This window comes from Triplophysa rosa, linkage group LG15 (assembly GCF_024868665.1).
Source record: "Triplophysa rosa linkage group LG15, Trosa_1v2, whole genome shotgun sequence".
Taxonomy (NCBI): domain Eukaryota; kingdom Metazoa; phylum Chordata; class Actinopteri; order Cypriniformes; family Nemacheilidae; genus Triplophysa; species Triplophysa rosa.
In genome coordinates, this window is record NC_079904.1 from 22,953,364 (window position 1) to 22,975,019 (window position 21,656).

General features: G+C 38.3%; 1 protein-coding gene across 6 annotated transcripts in view; it reads right to left on the reverse strand.

The window, feature by feature from the left end:
* The window catches only part of LOC130565443 (disks large-associated protein 2-like), a 95,951-nt gene that overhangs the window by 35,337 nt on the left and 38,958 nt on the right, over positions 1 to 21,656 (reverse strand). For 5 of the 6 annotated variants that reach the window (XM_057352161.1, XM_057352162.1, XM_057352165.1 and 2 more), the window contains 4 exons: positions 18,520 to 19,664; positions 9,731 to 9,945; positions 4,959 to 5,109; positions 3,859 to 4,078 (listed from right to left, as the gene is read on the reverse strand). In XM_057352161.1, coding sequence (XP_057208144.1) covers positions 3,859 to 4,078; positions 4,959 to 5,109; positions 9,731 to 9,945; positions 18,520 to 19,664 — 1,731 coding nt within the window. Of the gene's footprint in view, positions 1 to 3,858; positions 4,152 to 4,958; positions 5,110 to 9,730; positions 9,946 to 18,519; positions 19,665 to 21,656 lie in introns of all 6 variants that reach the window. The other variant, XM_057352166.1, reaches the window with a different exon arrangement.

Below are 21,656 nucleotides of genomic sequence, written 5' to 3' on the forward strand. Positions count from 1 at the left end.
GAAGGGGAGGAGTTAACGGATGCTCCGCCCAAGCAGCGTCATTTGAGATGGATAATCATTAGTGGGCGGAAGTGCATTTTTTTTAGATTATAATTGAAGATTATGAAGGCACACAAATTTTAAAAAGAAAATGGCCCACATTGATAAGCTACTTACTATAAACACTGCAATATTTCATGAAAAAATATGAATTGTCATTTTTTATTTCACTGGGACTTTAATTGTGGGGCAGCAAATTTTATTAAACAGCAAATTTTTGCACAGGAGGCATGTACGGCGGTACATCTCAGTCAAAGAGTTTGTGTTATCAGGGTCTTCAGCATCACTAGCTGTGTTTACATGGACTTTAATAATCAGTTTCAAATCAAATTCTTATTCAAGTCCAAAGAAAAATCTCATGGGACTACATCAATCTGAATAAATTGACCAAATTGTTTTTTAATTTCATTCCGATTGTGAAGGATGCCGATCGGCAAGAAAACATTAGCGATAAGAATCTCAATAATGGCATCACAATGGTCTCGAGGTAATGCAGGGGAGTGTTTGCGTGGTAGGCTTGTGAAAAGATCACTTCAGATGTGACGCTCGAGACGTGCACAAGAATCTGATTACTTTGGCAAATATGATTTCATTCTGAAAAAAGCAAAAGATGTCCATGTAAACGTAGCTGCTGTGCATTACTCACATACATTTCGCTTTGAGTTGTGTGTTTACACTGCCTTCTCACTCACGTCAAAGAACATCTAGTCTCTTCTGCCTTTCCATCTCTTCACAGCGATAATCGTGAAATTGTAGTACATAACTATCATCGGTTTTTCCACATTATGTCACAAAGCATTGTAGCCAATAGTGCGTTTTATAAGCAGCTAAATTATAGGGATTCCGGATTTTAGCGGTTTTAGTGCAACAGAACAGATGAAAAGGCAATAAAAGAATGTCACTCAGTCATTCAGACAAGGAGATATGAACCCTATTGAATATTTTAAGAGCCCATCTATCGAGCTGATTGGACCATGTGGAGATTAGGGGTGGGATTAAGCGAGATACAATCCATTAGTCTTTGTGAGGGCTGCAATCCCACTGTCTATCACAGCTGAAACTTTCCACACCAGCTCTTACTTCAAACCGCAGACACTTGCGTCTCTCAAAGATGCAAAGGTAGGAGTAAAAATGAGGAGAATGTAAGAGTGACCCAACCAGTTTTCCACCTAGGTAAACCTATCAAGAAAGTGTTCCAATAAAAAAAATCTATTTGGTAGCTCACGTTTGAAGAGTGTTTCTGGTTCAGTGCTTATCTGACACAAAAATCCAATGGGACTTGAACAACGGTTTTGTCCCCCCATTATGGGCTCTTAAGACAGCTGTGTTTGTTACATAATGCTGATTCCCACATATTTTCGATTTTAATGCATTCTTCTGTTTGCAAAAACAAACCAAAAATGACATTTACAGTAATGCACTTACAACAGCTGACATCAGCAGGGAAAAGAACAGCGCTTACAGCATATTGCATAACGCATTGTGTACAACGGTAAAGTGTTCTTATGCTTAAAGGCATAATCTGTTCATGTTTACATCTTCATGTAATAAAACATGTGTGGCACACGAGCTTCCGAAACACCCTGCCCAATATTTCAGTGCATTACTGAAAATGTCGTTTTTTCGAGTGCGTGTTTTTACAAAGATTTTCCGTATTTCAAGAATGAACTTGTATCGAACCGCAAACATTCTTCAAATGATCTCAAACACTTCTAAAACCGAAAAATCGAATAAAAACCGAGCTTGTATGTGCTTTTACACTTTTCCAGGAAAAGCATTGCTGCTTGGGAAACTGGACAATTATTCCCTAATCTAACCTTCGGAAAGACTGGTCCTGACTCAGATGAGAAGGCAGTGCACAAACACACATATCCATAGATAGATGTATGCGTGTTGACATTATAATACCTGTGACGTCCCTCCAGCTGCTCTTTACCCCTGGAACTCCTTCCTGTGACGGCTGGCCAATGAGAGGCCTTCCCATCCCGCCCACCCCCCCTCTCCACCAATCACAGAACACCCAAAACCTTCCTCAATGATTTTAGTTGCATCGAAATTTAGATTCATCTACATTGGATTTACGGGGTTTTCAATACTCTGATATGGCAATGCTTTTGGAGAGCAGAGGGAAGGTCAACGGTAACTTTCTCTTAAGTCTTTACAGGAGGAATGAGTCTGAATTTAGTGAAATGTAAGTGGTCTAATTAAGCGTCTACTTGCGTCTTTTGGTAAAACCAAAGTAGTACGAGACTGCTGAAACAAGAAGTCTTCCAGAGTGAATCAGAGCGCATGAAATCCATTTTGGAAACAATAGCTTTGTCCTACAGCAGTTGACGGGGATTGCATTCAGAGCCATGTGGGGTGAAAGCACTTCAGCGGAGTGAGACGGTGGGATTGGAGAACAGTTTCCTTTCTTCAGTGTGAAGTCAGTTTCTGACATTATGAAGGTCCAATCAAACCAAAACTCCAGTTTCAATAACAAACACAAAGAACCCCACATCAAATCAAACAAACAGTTTGAAAATACAAAACAAACATTTTTATAGTTTGACCAGAAACGTGTCATTTGACATCAGATTTGGGATTTCAATAGGGTTCATAGCTTTAGTCCATGTGTGTGGCGGCAGGCGGCCGGGAAATGCTGTAAGACGCGATACACTCTCTGATGTGTATGTGCTGCACAAAACCACCAAACCTGCTCTGTCAGGTGTTTCTTAACTCATTTAGGTTAACAAAATCAGTTGGTATTAATGGTAAGACTAGATCAGGATAATAGAATTCACCTTCACCTTTTTAAAACACACTGGGAGTTTAACGCATCATAATAGCTTATTCAGTTAGCACATGAATACGCCCGATGAAATTTCATCCCATTGCTCACATCAGCATAAAGGGGGCACTTTATCCAAAACTTCTTAGAGAGTTTCGACGTAAAAATACGTGCAGTGTTGTGTACCTTTAAATGCCTTAAAAGCATCCGTTTTAAAAGATGTAATCTTCTATCAACCTCTTAAATAAAGACTCGATCTCTCTTGTAATGTTGGTTTAGCGTATACAAATAAATATAACCAACAGTTTGAGTTGGTTTAATTGAAGGATGACCATTGCATTTCATCACGCCAATAGCTGAATTTGAATCAAGCACTTGTTTGGTTTCTCGTCTCCCACTTCTGAATATGAATTTCGTGCTACTTAGCAATATGTTTTATGCAACACATAATATCACATCGAAGGACATTTGTTGCTTTGTGCAGTCAGGCCTGAAAAGGCGTTTAGAATTGATGTAAAACAAGTATGATTTTTATAAGCTGCTGATCCATTCGTGGTAGAAAATGGAGAAGACACACATTCTATGAAAAAGTCTAAATCTGGCCTTCTTGCTCAACCTCGCTGCGTGAAAACACCTCCCGACGGCACGTCACATGCTTCGCTAGATAAAGGCATGCTGTGTCGCGTCTTCAGGCGCGTGATATCACATAATATCAGGTCCCTGTCATCCCAGAGTCCAGTCCTATCCTTAGCACCAGGCTCACCCAACCAATCAGAAGCCCGGATAATGGCGCATGACTCGTGCAAAGGGAACTGCAGGCAACCGTCTTTCGCCGCTTGGGGAGCACAGACGCAAAAGAAGCAAACACACAGAACAGACAGGAGCCGACGGAAACGACATTCAATTCAGTCATCTGTCAAGCGATAGGGAAACCCACTGTACATATGTAGGTATGCCAGAGTATGTGGATCGGCATGTGCTGAATGTATGACGGGTATGTGTTCTAAGCCTTCTCTCTCTCTCGGGTGGGATTCGAGGCATACGGTTACCTGTTGTGGATCTGAGAGTTGACGTGACAGTGGAGGATGTCATTGAAGGCAAGCAGTCATCATCTTGGGAGTACCCGGCCTGTATTGCACGCAGGTAACTGTGGCTCCGTGTGCGGAAAAAGCCGGGCAGGTCCAAGGCCTCCACGGCCTGGGATTCTACTTCGCTAAAAACGGACTCGCAAACTGACTCAAACTGGCCATTGACCTCAGTCTCACTCACCTGAGAGACAAAAACAGGAATAGCAGTCCTTAATTTTTCCTCTTCCCTTCTCTTTCTCACTTTGATTCTTCTCCTTTGCACAGTAAATATGAAGGAGTGTTAGCAGGAGGGAAATACCACTGGCATTTTCCGACCTTGAACGTCTCAGTAGAATAAGGTGAAAAAGCAACAGGATAGACAAGAGAAAACATTTCAGACTGAAAATCGTGTTAGGGTTAATTTCGAGAAGAAAAGCAGGTGCTCGAAGAACGTTCTGAGGGGAAAATGACACAAACAGTCAACAGCAGACATGAAGAAAGCCTGACGTGCAGAACTTCAGCATTCAAGTAAAAACCGAAAACTTTCATCAATTTCAATGAAACAAAATGTGACCTTTCCTAGAAATGCAATTTGAACCGTAGCGACAGGCTTACTAAAAAGAACGTTATAAAATCTCTATCAAACATCTGAATTTTAGGCTACGTCACCACTAACCCAAAAGCAAGAAACAGCCGCCTGCCGAAAACCACACAACAGCTCCTCTTTGATCTACGCGAAAGGAACTATTAAAATCGTAACAAAAACATCATGGTTAAAAATGAAATATACCTGTCAGGAAAATCATAAGGTGGTCGAGCGGCTTTTGTAACAAAGTTAGCCATGCACCAGCCAGCAGTTTAGCAGGTCAATCGCCAAGACGTGAAGATTGGAACATCTTCAATGAGTTGGAAACCATGCAAATCCGTTACATCAGGGAAATCCATAAATCGATAACAGATCACAAAGTCTAAAAAGTCTACTCTCACATAAAACGAACGCACAGCATCTCACAAAACCAGCAAATAATCTGAGAAATGAACAATCCGTCATGCGTGTCAGTGTTGCGTGTGGTTGGACTCACCTGGCTCAAGCAGCTTGCCTGACTGAAGGTGCTGACCGCTCGCATGTAGCTCTGGTTTCTGGAGCGAAACTGAGGAGGGTTGGTCGTGGGGTTCAGAGAAACGCTGGGGTGAGGGCGCATATCTCTCGCTGTTTGCATGTGGTATCCCGAGCTAAATGAAGAGAACAACCAAAGACTAATGTAGCCACAGTGCAACCTACTCAGATTTAGATTAATTAGCTTACTCTTGAACAACCATCAAATACAACGAATATGGTCAAATAAACCATTTATAAAGTGACTTATCAACATCTATACTGTCATGAACCTAAAAACTGTTTTTGAGTAAGTTTGCTATTGATAAATCAAACAGTGGATCTGTCCAACCTGCATGTGAATTATGGTAAAACTTAACAATAAAGTTAACAGTTAACATAAACTAACAACAAACAATACTTATTAATTTCGGTACGTTAATTGCTAATACATTTATAAAATCAAAAGTTGTACTGGTACCGTATTCACTACAAATAATAAAGATTAATAAACACTGTAAAATATACTCCTCGTTGTTAGTTCATGTTAGCTAAGGCTAAGACTTGAATTACATCAACAACAAATAAAGGAAGAACAATTCACAGTCTGTATGTTATCTCTTTTCAATCAACCTGGGCAATTAAATATACTTATTTCATGGCATTTAGATGGTGTGGGTGCCTAACCCATAGTAACCTTGTACTATGGTAAAGGCACACCGTTCAGAACCATGGACAGCAACAACCATCATCAGGAAACAATAGACAAGCACAGACAAAACTGAAATTGAATGAAGCGTTTGAAACCTTATATGCCTGCCAAAACTTCTCGAAGATGAACAGCAAACCCTTCAACGTCAATTCGTTCACCAACAGCACATGTTCAAAGACTCCCCCAAGAACCATTACCCCATGGCTTTCTTATGGTGAAGTTAAGGAAGTAGACATGACTGATAGACTGATGGAGGAGGTTCCTACTATATTTGAATTATCACAGACTACAATGATGGTTAAACTACGTAACTATATTAAGACAATGATCATGGTTACTAGGCTACTGTTTTACAAATAGAACAACAACAAATATGGTTACTGTAGGTTAAATAATAGGTCAATTTTGTTTCAAACATGAACAGGATCTATCTTTTAGTCTTTTCATGAACTTATCTTATTGTCATGGTCCTGTCCTCCTTGTCTTGAAACTTCTAGTTTTGTGGACAGGGTCATGACAGTACCATGTCTTGTGTGAAGACACGTGGCTATTTGTAGCCCCAGATTCTCTTTGGCCCTTGTCGGTTCGTTCTTCGTACCATGTTCGTGTTAGTCCCTGTCCTGGTTATCTTGTTCTTGCCTTGTCTTGCCCTGCCTCGTCCCTGCCTTGTCCCTTACAGTGAGTTTTGTTTGTCTTTGCTTTAGTTCTTGTTTTGCACCCTAGTGGGAAGTTTTTGTTTGCCTTTTTTGAGAAGTCTTTTTGTTATTGTGTTTGTTCCCCCATCGTGGGTTTTTGTTTTACATTTTAATAAATATTTTCTGTTAACCCCTTCACTGCTGTCTGCGTCTGGGTTCTGTCCGCAAATCGTGACACATATTCGGACACAAAATCACATAAACCAGGAGTGTCAAACTCAATTCCCGGAGGGCGGCAGCTCTGCACAGTTTAGCTCCAACCCTAATCAAACACACCGGATTCATCTAATCAAGGTCTTTAGGATTACTAGAAACCTCTAAACAGGTTTGGGTTGGAATTGGTTGGAGCTAAACTGTGCAGTGCTGCGGCCCTCCAGGAATTGAGTTTGACACCACTGACACCACTGCATCTTCGATCGTCACACAGGTTGCATGTCTCTATCCACTTTATTTGTGTATAAAAACATCTCAGCGGGGTTTTATCAGAGTTTTCCTCCATATTTTGTTTAATTGAAGGAAAGAGGCGTGTAAAAAATAGCGCTACCTTGGTACCATTACTTTTCTCTACTGTTGAACCGAGTGCGTAAAGTAAGGTGATCCGACATCCCCGTTTTCCGGGGACAGTCCCGGTTTTTGGTGTTCTGTCCCCAACTGTAGCTGTCCCCGGAAATGTCCGCGTGTAGCAACCATGTAGTGGTTATTTCCACTAGCAGAGGGGGCTGTAAGCTACACTAATTACTTGATCGTGCGCCGCTTTGCCGTGAAGAATGTACGACGAGACTTGAGAAAGCGCCATTGAGTTATTATTAATATCAAAAGACTAGAGTCAAAGTTATCGGTTCAAGGTAATAACTACTCATGTTGAATTAAAGTAAAACTGACTGTATGTGTTGTATAACACGGTCAGGCCAGGGAGATGGATTGTTTTGCACAAAATTTTTACCTTTACCATTAAGTTCCGTCGTCACAACACAGAATTCCCACCACTGATCTAGTGATTCCCACACATATGTTGGTGAAACTACGCAGAGATATAAACAAATAAAAATATTTATCTAAGCAACTATTACATGCACAGAAAGGACATCTGTGCTCAAAATGAGCCTAAAATGCAAATAAAAAAGGTCTTTTCCAAAAGCACAAACATAAAAAGTTATTTTAAAGTTTTAATTGCTGGTTGTAACGACTGTATACAGTTTTTAAAAATGAAAATATTAAGTACAATTGGAGAATGTTAAAAATGCAATGCTTAGTATTTACTATTTTCACAGCGGACTATTTTTCCATAGTGTTTTGGTTAACTTTATTGAAACCAGTTATGCGCTGGAAGTTACTGCGGCTGCGCGGACAGCTGCGCTTTTGGTCTGTGCTTGTTTTACAGACTGCTATTGATGAACTCTGTTAATGCACACAGTTGGTGTGTTTCTAATAAGCAACCAATGACATTGTAAAGAAACAAAACTAACTTTCTTAGTTCTATACTGATTTTGAATGGTACGGTAACTCAATAATACTTAAAAATGGTAAAGACAGTATATTAATATTAAATTTTGAAATAAAATGGCGTTCAAGATTAATAGATTTGAATACAATTTTTTGCTGAATGAATACTTGAATAATCGATTAGTAATCTGTGACAACCTCTGCACTGCTTGCCTGACTGAATGAATGAATGAATGAAGTTAAACAGCCAAAATCTGCCAGGAGATCCTGAATATCCTTACAAAAGCTGGTCAATAAATATTTAGTTAATAGAATTAATAGTTGATAAAATACAGTCAAAGGCTACCAAAGCCTGAATAAAAAGAGTTGATAATAAAATCATTGACACTGATACTGAATCGTTGTCACTAATACTTTGTATGAATATTAGTGGGCTTTGGGTCATTGATGATATAAAGGTTATCAAATAAAATAAAAGCCTTAACGTCATTAAAAATTTTTACTTATCACATGTCGAGACAGCTCTTCTAAATGTTTATTCTGTCTTCTAAATTACTTTTCAACCTGAAAACTGAAAATGATTATTTTATCCTAACTGTAGATATTCTGTGTGGAGCGAAGAGCAAAGAACAACCGGCATGATGTTGGTAGGAAAATGCTTGCTAAGATTTATCTGCATTAATTACTGAAGTTGAATATATGATGTGTTTCACCTGTCATCTGCAGCTCCAAGCAAATGTTACATGTTTCTGAATGTGCAAGATTTACCGGCACCACAGTGACGCATCTATTTTAGGAAATACAGAGTTTGTTGTTTTCTCTCCAGTAAACTAAAACTTGTGTTTTGCGCTGTTTTCCGTCTCAACGATGTTACCTGGCCCCCAAACACATACCCACTATATACAAAGCCCCAAGAGCAAGTTTTCTATCATAGGCTAATGAAAAAGTTTAGGGGAAAATCAAGCTTCAGTCGGGAATCTATCATTTGTCCATTAGATGTCTTTTAGAAATTATAATGAAAATGAGTTTTGGAAATAAACATGTACTACTTTTAAGAAAATGCATGATAAAATATTATAAACCAAAGACACTATACTGTATTTCATTTGAAGACAAATGGGTGCATTTTAACTATTTCATCATTTATTGATTTTATGATTTCCCTTTGGTCCTCAACAGAAACATTGTAGCCTACTTGACTTTCGCATGTTCACTTTTTCTATCTTTCTCTGTAACATCAGCATCAAAATTCTATATTCTTACAATTTTCTTAATACCAGGGCCATCACTTTTATTAAATAATGTCACGTCATGGCTGTGACGCTTGAGCACTGTCTAAGCTGTCTGACTTTATTAAGTGTTCTTCTTACTTCTTGTTTAGTCTTTGTCAACTTACAGCACAAGTATTTTAGATCTCCGTAGAGCAATATGGGGTTAAGTGTCTTTTAGGTAGAAAACAATTTTGATACATTATGATCTCAGCAAATGTCAACTTCCCCGTCTGAGATGCCGTGAGTGACAGCTGTCAATTTCAGAGCAGTACACACAGGTGCAATATAGAATCTATTTGAGCGTGATGTTTAAGAACAGCAATAAAGCACAGAATTGAATCCAACAGACAAACAACCTCATCGCTTCATCAACGACCAACAAAACTCATTTCGTAAGCAACATTCCAAACCAATCCAAAACCACAGTTTTATTATTAAATGTTGCAATACACCACATGCAATATCAACTGGCTAATGTAAAGAAGCCTTAAGCACATCATCCACACCGATTCTTATGAGCCACTCCCAAAGCACTTTGGAAACGACTCAAGCTTCTTTCACAGCAAAAAGGACTTCAGAGGAACAAGGCAGGAAGATGAAGAACAGCTTTGACGAATAACGAGCGGAAGAGACTCACCTTTGGGTGTCTATATGTGGCCTCTGTATGGCTGATTTGAGGACAAGGGCATCAGACCGGACGGTCTTCTGAGGTGACGTTTTGGGGCTGGTATCAGACTCACCGCTATCATCATCTCCCATGGCTTTGACGTAACTACTGCTACGCATCCGGCGACATGGAATCTCCTCTTCCTTCTCGATCCCCGGATAACCCCCCCACTCATCCTGAGGCACCTGCAGATGTACAAACGCACAGCATCAAGGCATGCTCTCACACGCAGAACGAGAAATTATATCACATCTGTGATCAAACATCAGCGAGTTGCATTCCGTTGGTTTAAAAAGAATGACATGTTGTATAAATGCTGAGAAATTCTTGCGTCTATTTTTCAATTTAAAGGAATAGTTTAACCGTTATCATGGGTTATCATTTAACGCAGAATACAGATCAAATCAAAATGTCTGTACATAAGCAAGCTTATTAAAACTGCAGTGGGAACACTGGGTCACGCAACCAAAAGACCTCTTAACCTCAAAAAATATCTTACATCTGAACACTGAATTTATTAACACCTCCAGATTCGTTTTCAAGGAATAGCAATGGAAATCGTGTGTAGGATGCAACCACACATGAATAAATATTATGGGAATATATGTGAAACAATGCAACTAGAGATGTTTGTTTGTTTGTTTATACCCGGGGCGATAAAAGAGGAAAATAATTATTTTTCTTTTCAGAAAGGATTATAGATGCAACTACTGTCTGCCACTTATAATTGATTAAATTGTCTAGGAACAGGGAATTGGACACAATGATAAAAAAAAACACGTCGGTTTGCAAACAGATACTCTGACCTTGTATCAGAAAAATAGAGTGAAATCAAAACTAAAGTATTACCCGAGTCTCTTCAAATACCACATAGTTATGCAAACATACATGCAAATAAAGATGGATGTTAATACTTCACAGAAGACAGAAGGATTTCAGTGATGGATGTCATTGTACAAACACGAATGTGCACAGTAACCCAAGATAAAGTGTTCCTCGAAATCTTAACGCAAGCCTGTACAGGAGACGTACTGTATTTAACTGTCAACTGTAAATGATGATGTGAACAAATTGCGCGAAGCACATCCTATTAGCAAGTTGCAGTATAGGTCAGAGCGGTCTTTAAAGTGGTTGGTCCTGTCTTGTTCTTTACTGCATTTGTTCTTGGTCTTGTCTTAGTCTCGCACTACTCAGGATTATACTGTATTTCAAAACTGACCATAACTGCAGAGATATCATTAAATTGCTGGTGCATTGTCTCATTTAATTGTTAACATCTTTCATTCTATTGGAAGTAAAAGTTCCTGCTTTAGAAGTTCAAATCAGTATTAATATATCAAAAATGTCGGCAAAGTGAATTCAAAATGTTAAGGTATGATTGAAAAAGAATACTTGTTTTTATATTATATCGTCTGGTATAATTAATCAATATCATCAAGTATTGCTCAATAAACAATATTTTATAATTAAATAAAACAACTTAAAAACATAACACAATTTTAAACAAGTTTTGCTCTGTTCCTCCTACGTGTATTTACTAGGGGTGTTAACGATTAATCGCAATTATTCTCATCCAGAATAAAAGTTTGTGTTTACATATAATATGTATGTACTGTGCATATTTATTTTGTATATATAAACGTATACACATACATGTATGGTTTAGAAAAATATCAAATCAATGTTTATATAAAATTTAAATGATATATAAATATAAATGTATACATATTTCCTAAATACATACATGTGTACATATACATACAGTATATATATACATATACTGTATGTGTAAGTGTTTATAAAAACAAAATTAATATGCAAAGTACACAGACATATTATATGTAAACACAAACTTTTTTTCTGGATGCGATTAATCGCGATTAATGGTTTAACAGTTCTAGTATTTACAATTGCTTGCACAAAAAAATGTAATGTGTTAGGGTGAACGAATATTGAAAAAAAGCATTGAATAACGATTTCAGCTAAATTTCAGCTGCTTTGTATTTGTTTGCTCAAAGAAGCCGACACATAAAATTCAATGACTGCAATGACTTTATTATTATTATTTTATTATGACTTTTTTAAGGTTGGGGTTATGCATGGTCTTGCGCTGCATGGTTCTCGGTCCTGTCATGATCTTGACACACTGGTCTTGACTTTCTCTACAGTGATTTGATTATTCACAAATTACTACCTTTAAATAAGGAATCTATTGCCAGCTCCTTTGTAGTTTCAGTCATGCGAGGCTGTTATTCTGTTGCAGAAGATAGCCTTCTTCCACCTTAGAAATGTTGCCAAATTAGGAAATATTCTATGTGTTGCTGACGCAGAGAAGCTTATTCATGCATTTGTGACCTCAAGACTTGACTACTGTAATGCACTGCTTAGTGGTTGTCCTGCATCATCAATAAACAAACTACAGTTAGTTCAGAACGCAGCTGCCAGAGTTCTAACCAGGTCCAGAAAATACCATCACATAACCCCAATGTTATCAACCCTTCACTGGTTACCCATTAAGTATCGTATTGACTTTAAAGTTCTTTTAATCACTTATAAAGCCTTAAACGGTTTAGCCCCTGCCTACATAACAGAGCTTCTACCACACTACAACCCATCACGCTCTCTAAGATCTCAAAACTCCAGACTTTTGATAACACCTAGAATAACTAAATCCACCAAAGGGGGCGGAGCTTTCTCATATGTAGCACCTAACCTCTGGAATAGCCTTCCCGATACTATTCCAGGGTCAGACACACTCTCCCAATTTAATTCTAGATTAAAGACTCATCTTTTCAGCCAAGCATTCACTTAATGGAAAATATGCTAAATAAACCACCGGGAGTCTGCATTTATTAGATATTATTTACTAGAATAATCTTGCTTGTTCTATAAACACCATGCACTGTGCTGAGTTAGAGGCTCAAACATAGTCTGGAATCTCTGAAGTGTTGGAATCTGAATGAGTGTTTGGCTCAAAGGTGTTCAACTGGGTTCAGGTCTGGCCTTAATGCAGACCAGACCAGTAAATGCAAGGCAACGCACATCATCATTCAGTAGACACCTTTGATTTCTATGCCTCTTCCAGATGTGTCAGCAGGGGGCTGCGTTACTCTATTTTACCACAAGGAGGCACTACAGACAACACACTAATGCATTCATCAGGCACTGACGGGGTACGGGAGCGTTGGTAAAAATATCCGTTCAGGGGTTTAGAGGAATCAAACGAGATAAAACCATGAGATGACTGCAGAATACTTTTAGACTTTTCCACTCGATTGCATGGTATCATTGCAAAGTCAGACAGAGTGTAGTTCATTCACCAAGAAATTTTCCTTTTCATTTGCTCTATTTGCTGGAAGAGAGGAATGTCTCCAGGGGTCAAGCAGCGAAGAAAGTCAAGACGTGTTCTGCAAGTATTCCCAAGTCCAGTTGCAAACATAAGACCATCTCTTTATTGAGTTCTGGTACCAAGTGAATCAGATGATCAAGTCGCTGTTTTGCCAAATATCTTTGAATTATGACCTGTGAGCAGTGTTGGGCAAGTTACTCTGGAAATGTAATTAAATTACTGATTACTCATTTTAAAAGTAATCAAGTTACTGGTCTGATTACTTTATTTCAAAAGTAATTAGTTACATTACTACCCCCACCCCTCAAAAACACAAAATAACCTCTTTAGCCTTCTCAAGACTAAACTTTATTGGGAAGTGCATACTCTACTCTATCTCGTCTTTAATTATTTTAATACATTCTTTCTGCTTATTCCATACTAAAGCCTGTCATAGATAATAATAATAATTAAACTCTGTGACAATTTAACTTCAAACATTTTTTCATATGTTAACTAGTATTTCTAAACCTGCATACTCCATAATGTAAAAAGTCTCTCCTTAGTTTCTTATAACTTGTATATCTTAACTAGTGCTTCTGCATATTTCTATGATGATTTCTTCGTCATATAACAAATATAACAGCGTTAGAGCAGCAAAAACTAGTCTGACAAAACATAACATGTTGCTAATAGCATCCTGGCATTCGACAGTAGAAGTTTTTTTTTTTTTATTGGAGATCTTGAAAATTACAATATTAAACAGATCCGACAAAGGACCATACAAAGAGGAAAAGAAACAGGGAAAAAAATTAATAATAAAAACAAAACAAAACATGTATTTCTTCTCCTTCCTATGCACAAATTCTAAATACAAAAAAAGAAAAGAACGAAAAAAGCATACATAGAAACACTGTATGATCAAAACAGGTGGGATATGTTAATGTTATTATCCCCCATTTTCTGTAAAATAAAGACTATTTTATATATGCACAATTTAGAATCTTTTAGACTGTAAATCGTATTATATTGTATTGTCATTGTGTTGAATGTCTGTACTAGAAGCTTCCAACACCAAAGAAAATTCCTTGTGTGTGCAAGCACACTTGGCAATAAAGCTCTTCTGATTCTGATTCTGATTCTGATATTAAATTGGAAAAATAAAACGTCTCCATACATTTTAACAACTTGTCATTTTTTTTTATTTATAAGCAATAGAGATTTTTTTTAAAATCTCCAATTCTAACAAAAATAAATTGCAGCTAAGTGCAGATTTTACAAACTTTTGTCTATGAATATAATATTTGCCATGTAAAATATAGAAGTTCACCACATAATCAAACATTTTACAATCATTAGTGTATGAACGATGAACATATAATATCTTTAAGAGATAACATATAAACAATTTTTTATGGGAAAATAAAAAGGAGCTAACATCCGAATTTAAGAGTTACATGACAGTTATAAAATAAATGCGCCAAATTTTCCTCCTGCATATTACAGAAAGAACATTTATTACCATATCCATAAATGTAGATAAAAATAAATTGCAAGGGTAAATTTTGTGTAGAATTTTAAAGTGCACTTCTTTAACTTTGTTATTGATACAGAATTTATATGGAACCAACCAAGCCAGTTTCCAATCAATATCTGGGATCTGAGCATTCCAAAATGGTTTTCCTCCAGGAGAGATTTTATGTTTGGATTGAAAAATTTGTCTATTTTTTATTATTACCTGAAGGGGAAAAAAGATTAATACCATCTATGGACAATTCAGGAAATAACCGTTCATTACTTGCAAAAGTAAGGTGATTTTCATTAGTTGTTTTCATCGACGTAAGTTGATTCATTGCTCTCCGTGCCGGTGACGTTACTTTCTCCAGAAGTTTAACCGTGCTGTACTGCCCTTTCAGGTTGTTTTTCGCGGGAGAGAGGGTTTTGCTTACCTCCACATGACCGACAACGCACAACAATGTTCTTGCCTTTGACAGAAATAAACTCAAAATAATGATTGCATTTCCAGCTACAGAACGCATACGTTTCTCTCTCCATGCTGAGTTTGTTTTCGCTGGTAGTACCAAAGATTGTCTTGTGACCAGAGGTGGGTAGTAACGCGCTACATTTACTTCGTTACATTTACTTGAGTAACATTTTGGAAAATATGTACTTTTTAAGTAAAATTAAAAGTGTGTACTTTTACTCTTACTTGAGTAAATTTCTAATAGAAAATCTGTACTTTTACTTCGTTACATAACTTACATTGCGTGACGTTCCTTCGTTCCTTCATTTTAAAATATGCTTTTTAAAACGCGTTGTTTATTTCAAGGTTGTCGTCTCTTTTTACGGGCATTCCCGAGTGATCGATTCTTTTGAGTCGATTCTTTTGAAAGCATTAATTGAACAATGGGCAAAACCATTGAATAGGCTAATGAATCAGTTCAAATGATTTGTTCAGTTCGCAGCACGATCTGAATCATCTGAAGCAGGATTACTCACTCCTCGTAGCGCGAAACTTAAGAACACGCAGAACACAAAGAGCGTTGAATGAAGTGGATATTAATCTATATCTATACAATCAAAACTGAAAATGTGTCATATTGTTTGCCAGCAATGATAAATGCCCGCCATATGCGCGCACCCGCGCGACCTGTTCGTCAGACACAACATGCGCGTTACCTGTCAGACACAGAGACGTGGGCTTGCAGAAATTACATTTGAAGAACAGAAGGAAGAAAACTTGTTGATGGGCGTGTGGTTCACTGTTTACTGTTTGTTTACAAGTAAGAGCGTTTCACAACACACACGTGACACAACACGAGAAAACATGAGCTTTGTTCAAAAATGTGTATTTCATTTAAGAGAGCACTGCAGATGTTCTAGATCATCTTAGGAAATGCTCTGAGTTTAGTTCATGCTTTAGTTTGACATGGTCTATTATTCTAAATAAGTTGTGTAAACTACATTGACATCAGGACTAGATGAAATTTACAGAAATGCTTTCTCTTCTGTGTTTGTCTATTCTTTAGTCTCTCTAGTATATTGCAAAGATATCGTTTATGATAATTAAAAAATATGATTAAAATGTAATTATTAAAAATATTGGCGTTAATATTAATTTTATGTAGTAGGCCTATATAATCAGATACAAAGTAACTAAGTAACTAGCTACTTGAGTAGTTTTTTCATTGCATACTTTTTTACTTTTACTCAAGTAAATTTTAAAATAGTGACTTTTACTTTTACTTGAGTAACAATTTTGGCTACTCTACCCACCTCTGCTTGTGATAGGGAGATGTATGGGTCTGTAGTACTTACATTTGGAGTATAAAGGCTAACATCAATCACGAGAGGCACCTCAGCCAATCATATCCGGTGTCTAGTCTCCTTGCCTCCGTTCCGCGCTGCGATAGCATCGGTCGTTACGAGTTTTTATTGTAGAATTAGTTATTAAACAATGAAATGCTTTATTACTTCACACACGACTCTTCCGGTCCTCCATAGGTTAACAACCTTCTTGAAGTTGCTAAACACTTCATTCATAAATGCAGACTTCTGAAACCCCCCCATCCTTTCCTCACTTTTCCAATGATCTTAAATTTTTGTTGCCTCTCAATGCACTTTCAAATGTACAAGCTACTAAAGTTGCCATATTTTTCAGTGAGCTAAGTGCCCTATAACTCCTTGCTACTCCTTGAAAGAACTTACCTTCTATAAATGTTTTTACTATTTTTATTTCAATTTATTTAATTATTTATTTTTATTTTTTTATCTTTACCGTTATTGCTATTCATGATTGTACACTTAATGTAAAAACTCATTGTTACATATTGTATTTGCTAATACTGTATGTCTGTCTTTGAGAAGTGTAAATTGTTAATATTGTTTATTCAATGCCTTTTGGGATGTAAACTTGTTTATATGCTATTAATAAAAAATTTTAAATAAATTAATTAAAAAAGACTTTGAAAAAGCTTTTCACAATTTAAATGATAAAACGATACAACGGCAACGATGTAACGCAGTTGTAACGTATAGTTACCTGGGCTTGGAACTATAATCTAATTACTATTTTAGGAATTATAACGCGTTAAATTACTCCATTACCAAAAAAGTAATCAAACTACAGTAACGCGTTACTATGTAGAATCAGAATCACCACCAACATCAGATGTTTTTAATTGGACTGACAGAATTGGCATGGAAGGGATAGTCCACCAAAAAATGAAAATTCTATCATGAATTACTCCCCCTAAGTTGTTCCAAACCTGTATACATTTCTTTGTTTTGTTAAACACAAAGAAAGATATTTGGAAGAATATTAGCAACTGACAGTTCAGGGATAACATTGACTACCATAGTAGATAGTAGTAATCTACCATTGTAGATTTTGTGCTCCACAGAACAAAAAAAATGACATACAATAATTGTTCCTACTATGGTAGTGAATGGTGCAGCAGAGCTATCCATGCTAACATTCGTCCAAATATCTTTCTTTGTGTTCAACATAACAAAGAAATTGATATAGGTTTGGAACAACTCGGGGGTTAGTAAAATTATGACAGAATTTTCATTTTTGGGTGCAGAATCCCTTTAGGATGAATTTGACCTGACAGTTCAGGATTTTAGACATAGGTATAAGAAAATAGGAAATATGTAATGGATTACACATCACATAGCCTGTTTGTATCGATCCCAGTTTTTATAAAAGATTTTCAACAAAAATGGTTCTTATTTCTTTATTCACACAAAAAAAGATGATTGGTTACTAAACTCAAATGCACATCTACATCTCACAAACACAAGCCTTTTCATTAGGGATACTCATAACCAGTATCACAGGACCATTTATGTGTTTATGTGTTTCTTAACCAAACAGACTGTAGTTTTATTACAGAGACAATTTCCCTGAAGCCACCTAAGTGCTTTTGGTACAATCCCAATACTCCCGTTCATGAATGGTGCCTTCTAGGGTTTAGAACTAATGAAATTAGCTAAACTGTCCCTTCCTCAAACTTTTTGGTCACTCCCCCATTAAACCCATAAATATATGGCATCCAACCTTGGTCCATTTGCGATCGTGTACCAGGGATCCCCCTTTTTTCCACCCCCCAGCCAGTACCCCCCACTGCTGTACAACCTTTTGCATGCCATATCTTTAATAAATTCTGATAGATTTAACATCATGAGACACAACATGATAAAGCAACAAGCTAGAAGTTTTCTAAGATATGAGATTTTGTCTGAACCAGCCACAACAAGAGACAGGACTTTTTTTTCAAAAACTTGCTTGCTTGCAAACTTTCTTGACATTGCTTGAGGTAGCCACACCCACATTGAAATTTCATTTGTCCAAAATCCTACTCATCCCACTAGTTATACCTTCTTCTCAAGTCCACATGTGGACATGTTTAAGTAGAGCATGACTTACCTGTAGGTAGTGTGAAGACCGGAATGAAGGTTTAAGGTCCTGATGCATCATGGGCTTCTCCAGGTTAAGGGAGGACTTTCGATAGGCCTCTTTGGCCTGACTGACGGTGAGAGTGGACCAGGAACTTCTCTTCATGAACTTTCCCTCAGGTGCCATGGACAAGCTCTCGCAGGCCGAGCACTTGACGTCGTTGTTGCTTTTGGAGGTTTTGAGAGAGTGGTCTCCAAAGTGACTGTGCATGGATTCTGGGAAGCCGAGAGCGACATGCTCGTGGTGGTGGCGGCTCAAGGCGCTGGCTGTGCGGTAGGTGCTGTCACTGTCCAGGTTGTCATCGGAGCTCCACCAGCCCCCTGTACCCGACCGGTGCCTGCGCTCTTTGCTTTTGCTGCGCTTGCTACCGTGCTTGGATGAGTGGTGGCTGCCGTGGTGATGGTGATGACTTCCCCCGCTCCCGCCGTCACCCTTGGTGCCGTTCATCTTGGACGATCCTTCCAGCGAGTGGGACTTGGTGAAGAGTTTCTGGACAGAGTGTACCAGGTGGCGGATACGACCGGGACTCTCGCTGCGCTGCTCGCCGCTGGCGGTGGCCGACGCGCGTTGGTACTGCAGCGTGTGAAAGCCGTCGCGGTGAAGCGGAAGCTGTTTTTCGAATTGGTCCAGCAGGTTGGCGGGGATGCGGTTGCTTTTGCTGCTGCCGTGGTGAGAGATGGATGTGGCGGCGGCGGACGTGGCTGAGGTGTTGATGGTGGCACAGTCTTCCCGCGCGGCCGGGTCATAATACTGCGTGCTGTAGTGCATTCTGGGAAAGGTGCTGCTGGAGACGTGGTCGGCGGGAGCGGTGGAGGTTATCGCCATGGGTGACATGATCATGCAGTCGGAGTGGATGGAGCTGCGGGGGGAAAGGCGGTGATGGAAGTCCATGGCGCAGGTCTCCGTGGGGCTGAGCAGGTAGGAGTGACGCAGGTCGGACACGTGCATGCCGTGCAGGTCATGGAGATGCTCGCACTCCGCCAGCCCGCACGGGGGCAGCGTGGGAATTTGGTACGGCACACGACCACCTGATAAGCCCTTCATGTTCCTGGGTGGAGCGAGCCTGCTATCCTCATTGAAATCTCGGGATGGCGACCAGGGGGAATACTGCTGGTCTGGAAAAGGACACAAAAGGTTTTAGATTTGTGTTTTATATCCAGGTTTTTTTAATGCAGGTGGAAAGCAATGACCAAAGGCATCTTTCACCATATATTATGTATAGCACTTTATGCCTGCAGCAGCAGTGCCTTACAGAAGATAAATTTAAAGCCATGCAAACTGTCTGACAATTACTATTACAGCAATCTGTCAGCATGCTAACTAATGCACCGCCACTTTATATATCAAAACTAAAACAGGCTAGATTAAGTCAACTAATGTGACCAAAAGGGGATCTGTTTACTTCCTTCTTTGCTCAAAAGTATATTTAAAGTCTTATTGTATACTCCCAGTTAAACTGATGGTGACAGAAATAAACAATTCATAGATTTTTTTCCAAAGAATTATGTGATCACAGTGGGAAAAGTGGTTTGTGTGTTTCTGATGTAACATTGGGAAAACTTTTTTGGATGAAATATGATGTGTGCATAAAATTGTGTTGTATTTAAGATGGATGTTTTACACTCTCTAAATCGAGGGAGCACAAATCACATTTTATGTTCTGTTATCAACTTATTATTCAACGATTGCTTATATCCACAATGACTTAAGGAACCCATGTTACAGAAACAACCAGAAGTGACTTGCTTAAGGGATCAATGATGATATTTTACAAACTGCATGGACTGGGGCATGAACCAGCCACCACACCATCCCAGTTTCATTCTCAGTTTAGTTTCACCTCCAATGTAAATTCAACGCATTGGTTACAGAAGAACTGAGATGCATTCGTTCAATAACTAACAGCTGATTCGCTCATCATTTGAAGGTGGCTTCGTTCAACCTTTCGTTCTCACATTCTGGGAGAACTGCTAATGTGAATGACAGATAAGTTAAAGCAAAGATACTGATGTGCCAAAAGATAAATCAGAGAAGGAAACACCTTTACAGCAAAATCTCCTCTTACATAATACCCAGGGATCATAATCCATTGCAACAGTATATCAAAGAGAATGCGATATAACACAGGGTTGTCATGGTAACCATGACATTGATGACTGAGAATTCTGACCATGATAACCAGATTTTGGAGTTTGGATGACTGTAACGCACATCCAGACTGCTGTTCACAGACTGCACATGATTTTCTTTATTATTTCTGTTCAAAAATCAACATATTGTTGACCTGAATTCCACACCAACTTTAGCGACTAGGTTCAATCCCAAAGTGTCCCAAAAAACTTGATGGTCATGTTGCTCAACCGGTAGCACGCAGCGCTAGCAACACTAAGGTAATGGGTTCAATTCCTGGGAACACACAAATGAATCAAATGTAGTTGAAATGCTTTGTAAATTGCTTTGGATAGAAGTATCTGCCCAAATTAATGACTTTACAATCTAAATCTCCAACTCGGCCCACGACAGTCCGCCAAAAACTAACCCAACGAGGCTAAAATATGCAACATTACTTAATTCTACTTAATCTATTCTTGCATCGCATTGCTTCTGGAAATGATAAGGAACATGTGGTTGCCGTGGCAACTAAATGAGCCAAAGGAAGACAACCATGAAGTCCTACATGTAGCATCACACTTGACAAAAACAAACACATAATGATGCATTCAGGGACATTTTGCAGAAAAACAACAACAGACAGTGTTTGAGGTGAGTTTTAGAGAGACACTCGTGTAGTTTGTTACGTCATCTATACAGATCTCTAGGAGTGTAAACAGCTAATCGGTTCTCTATTAGAACATATTTACATTTAATGTTATTTTTTAAATCACCATGATAGGAATCTGTTCATGCATGATTTAGTAATGTTTGCGCTCGTCATTGTACTGGTATTTGCAGCTTTATTTAACGCCCAAAAAAGCATGTCTTAAAACCTGCGCTAATTTGCACTTCTCTTGGTAGATTGTGTTGGTCATTATGGAAATTAGATATTGCACCTGTGGTTTTTTAATGTGCGCCTTGTTAGTAAATTCAGCGATTTTTTTTATCGCACC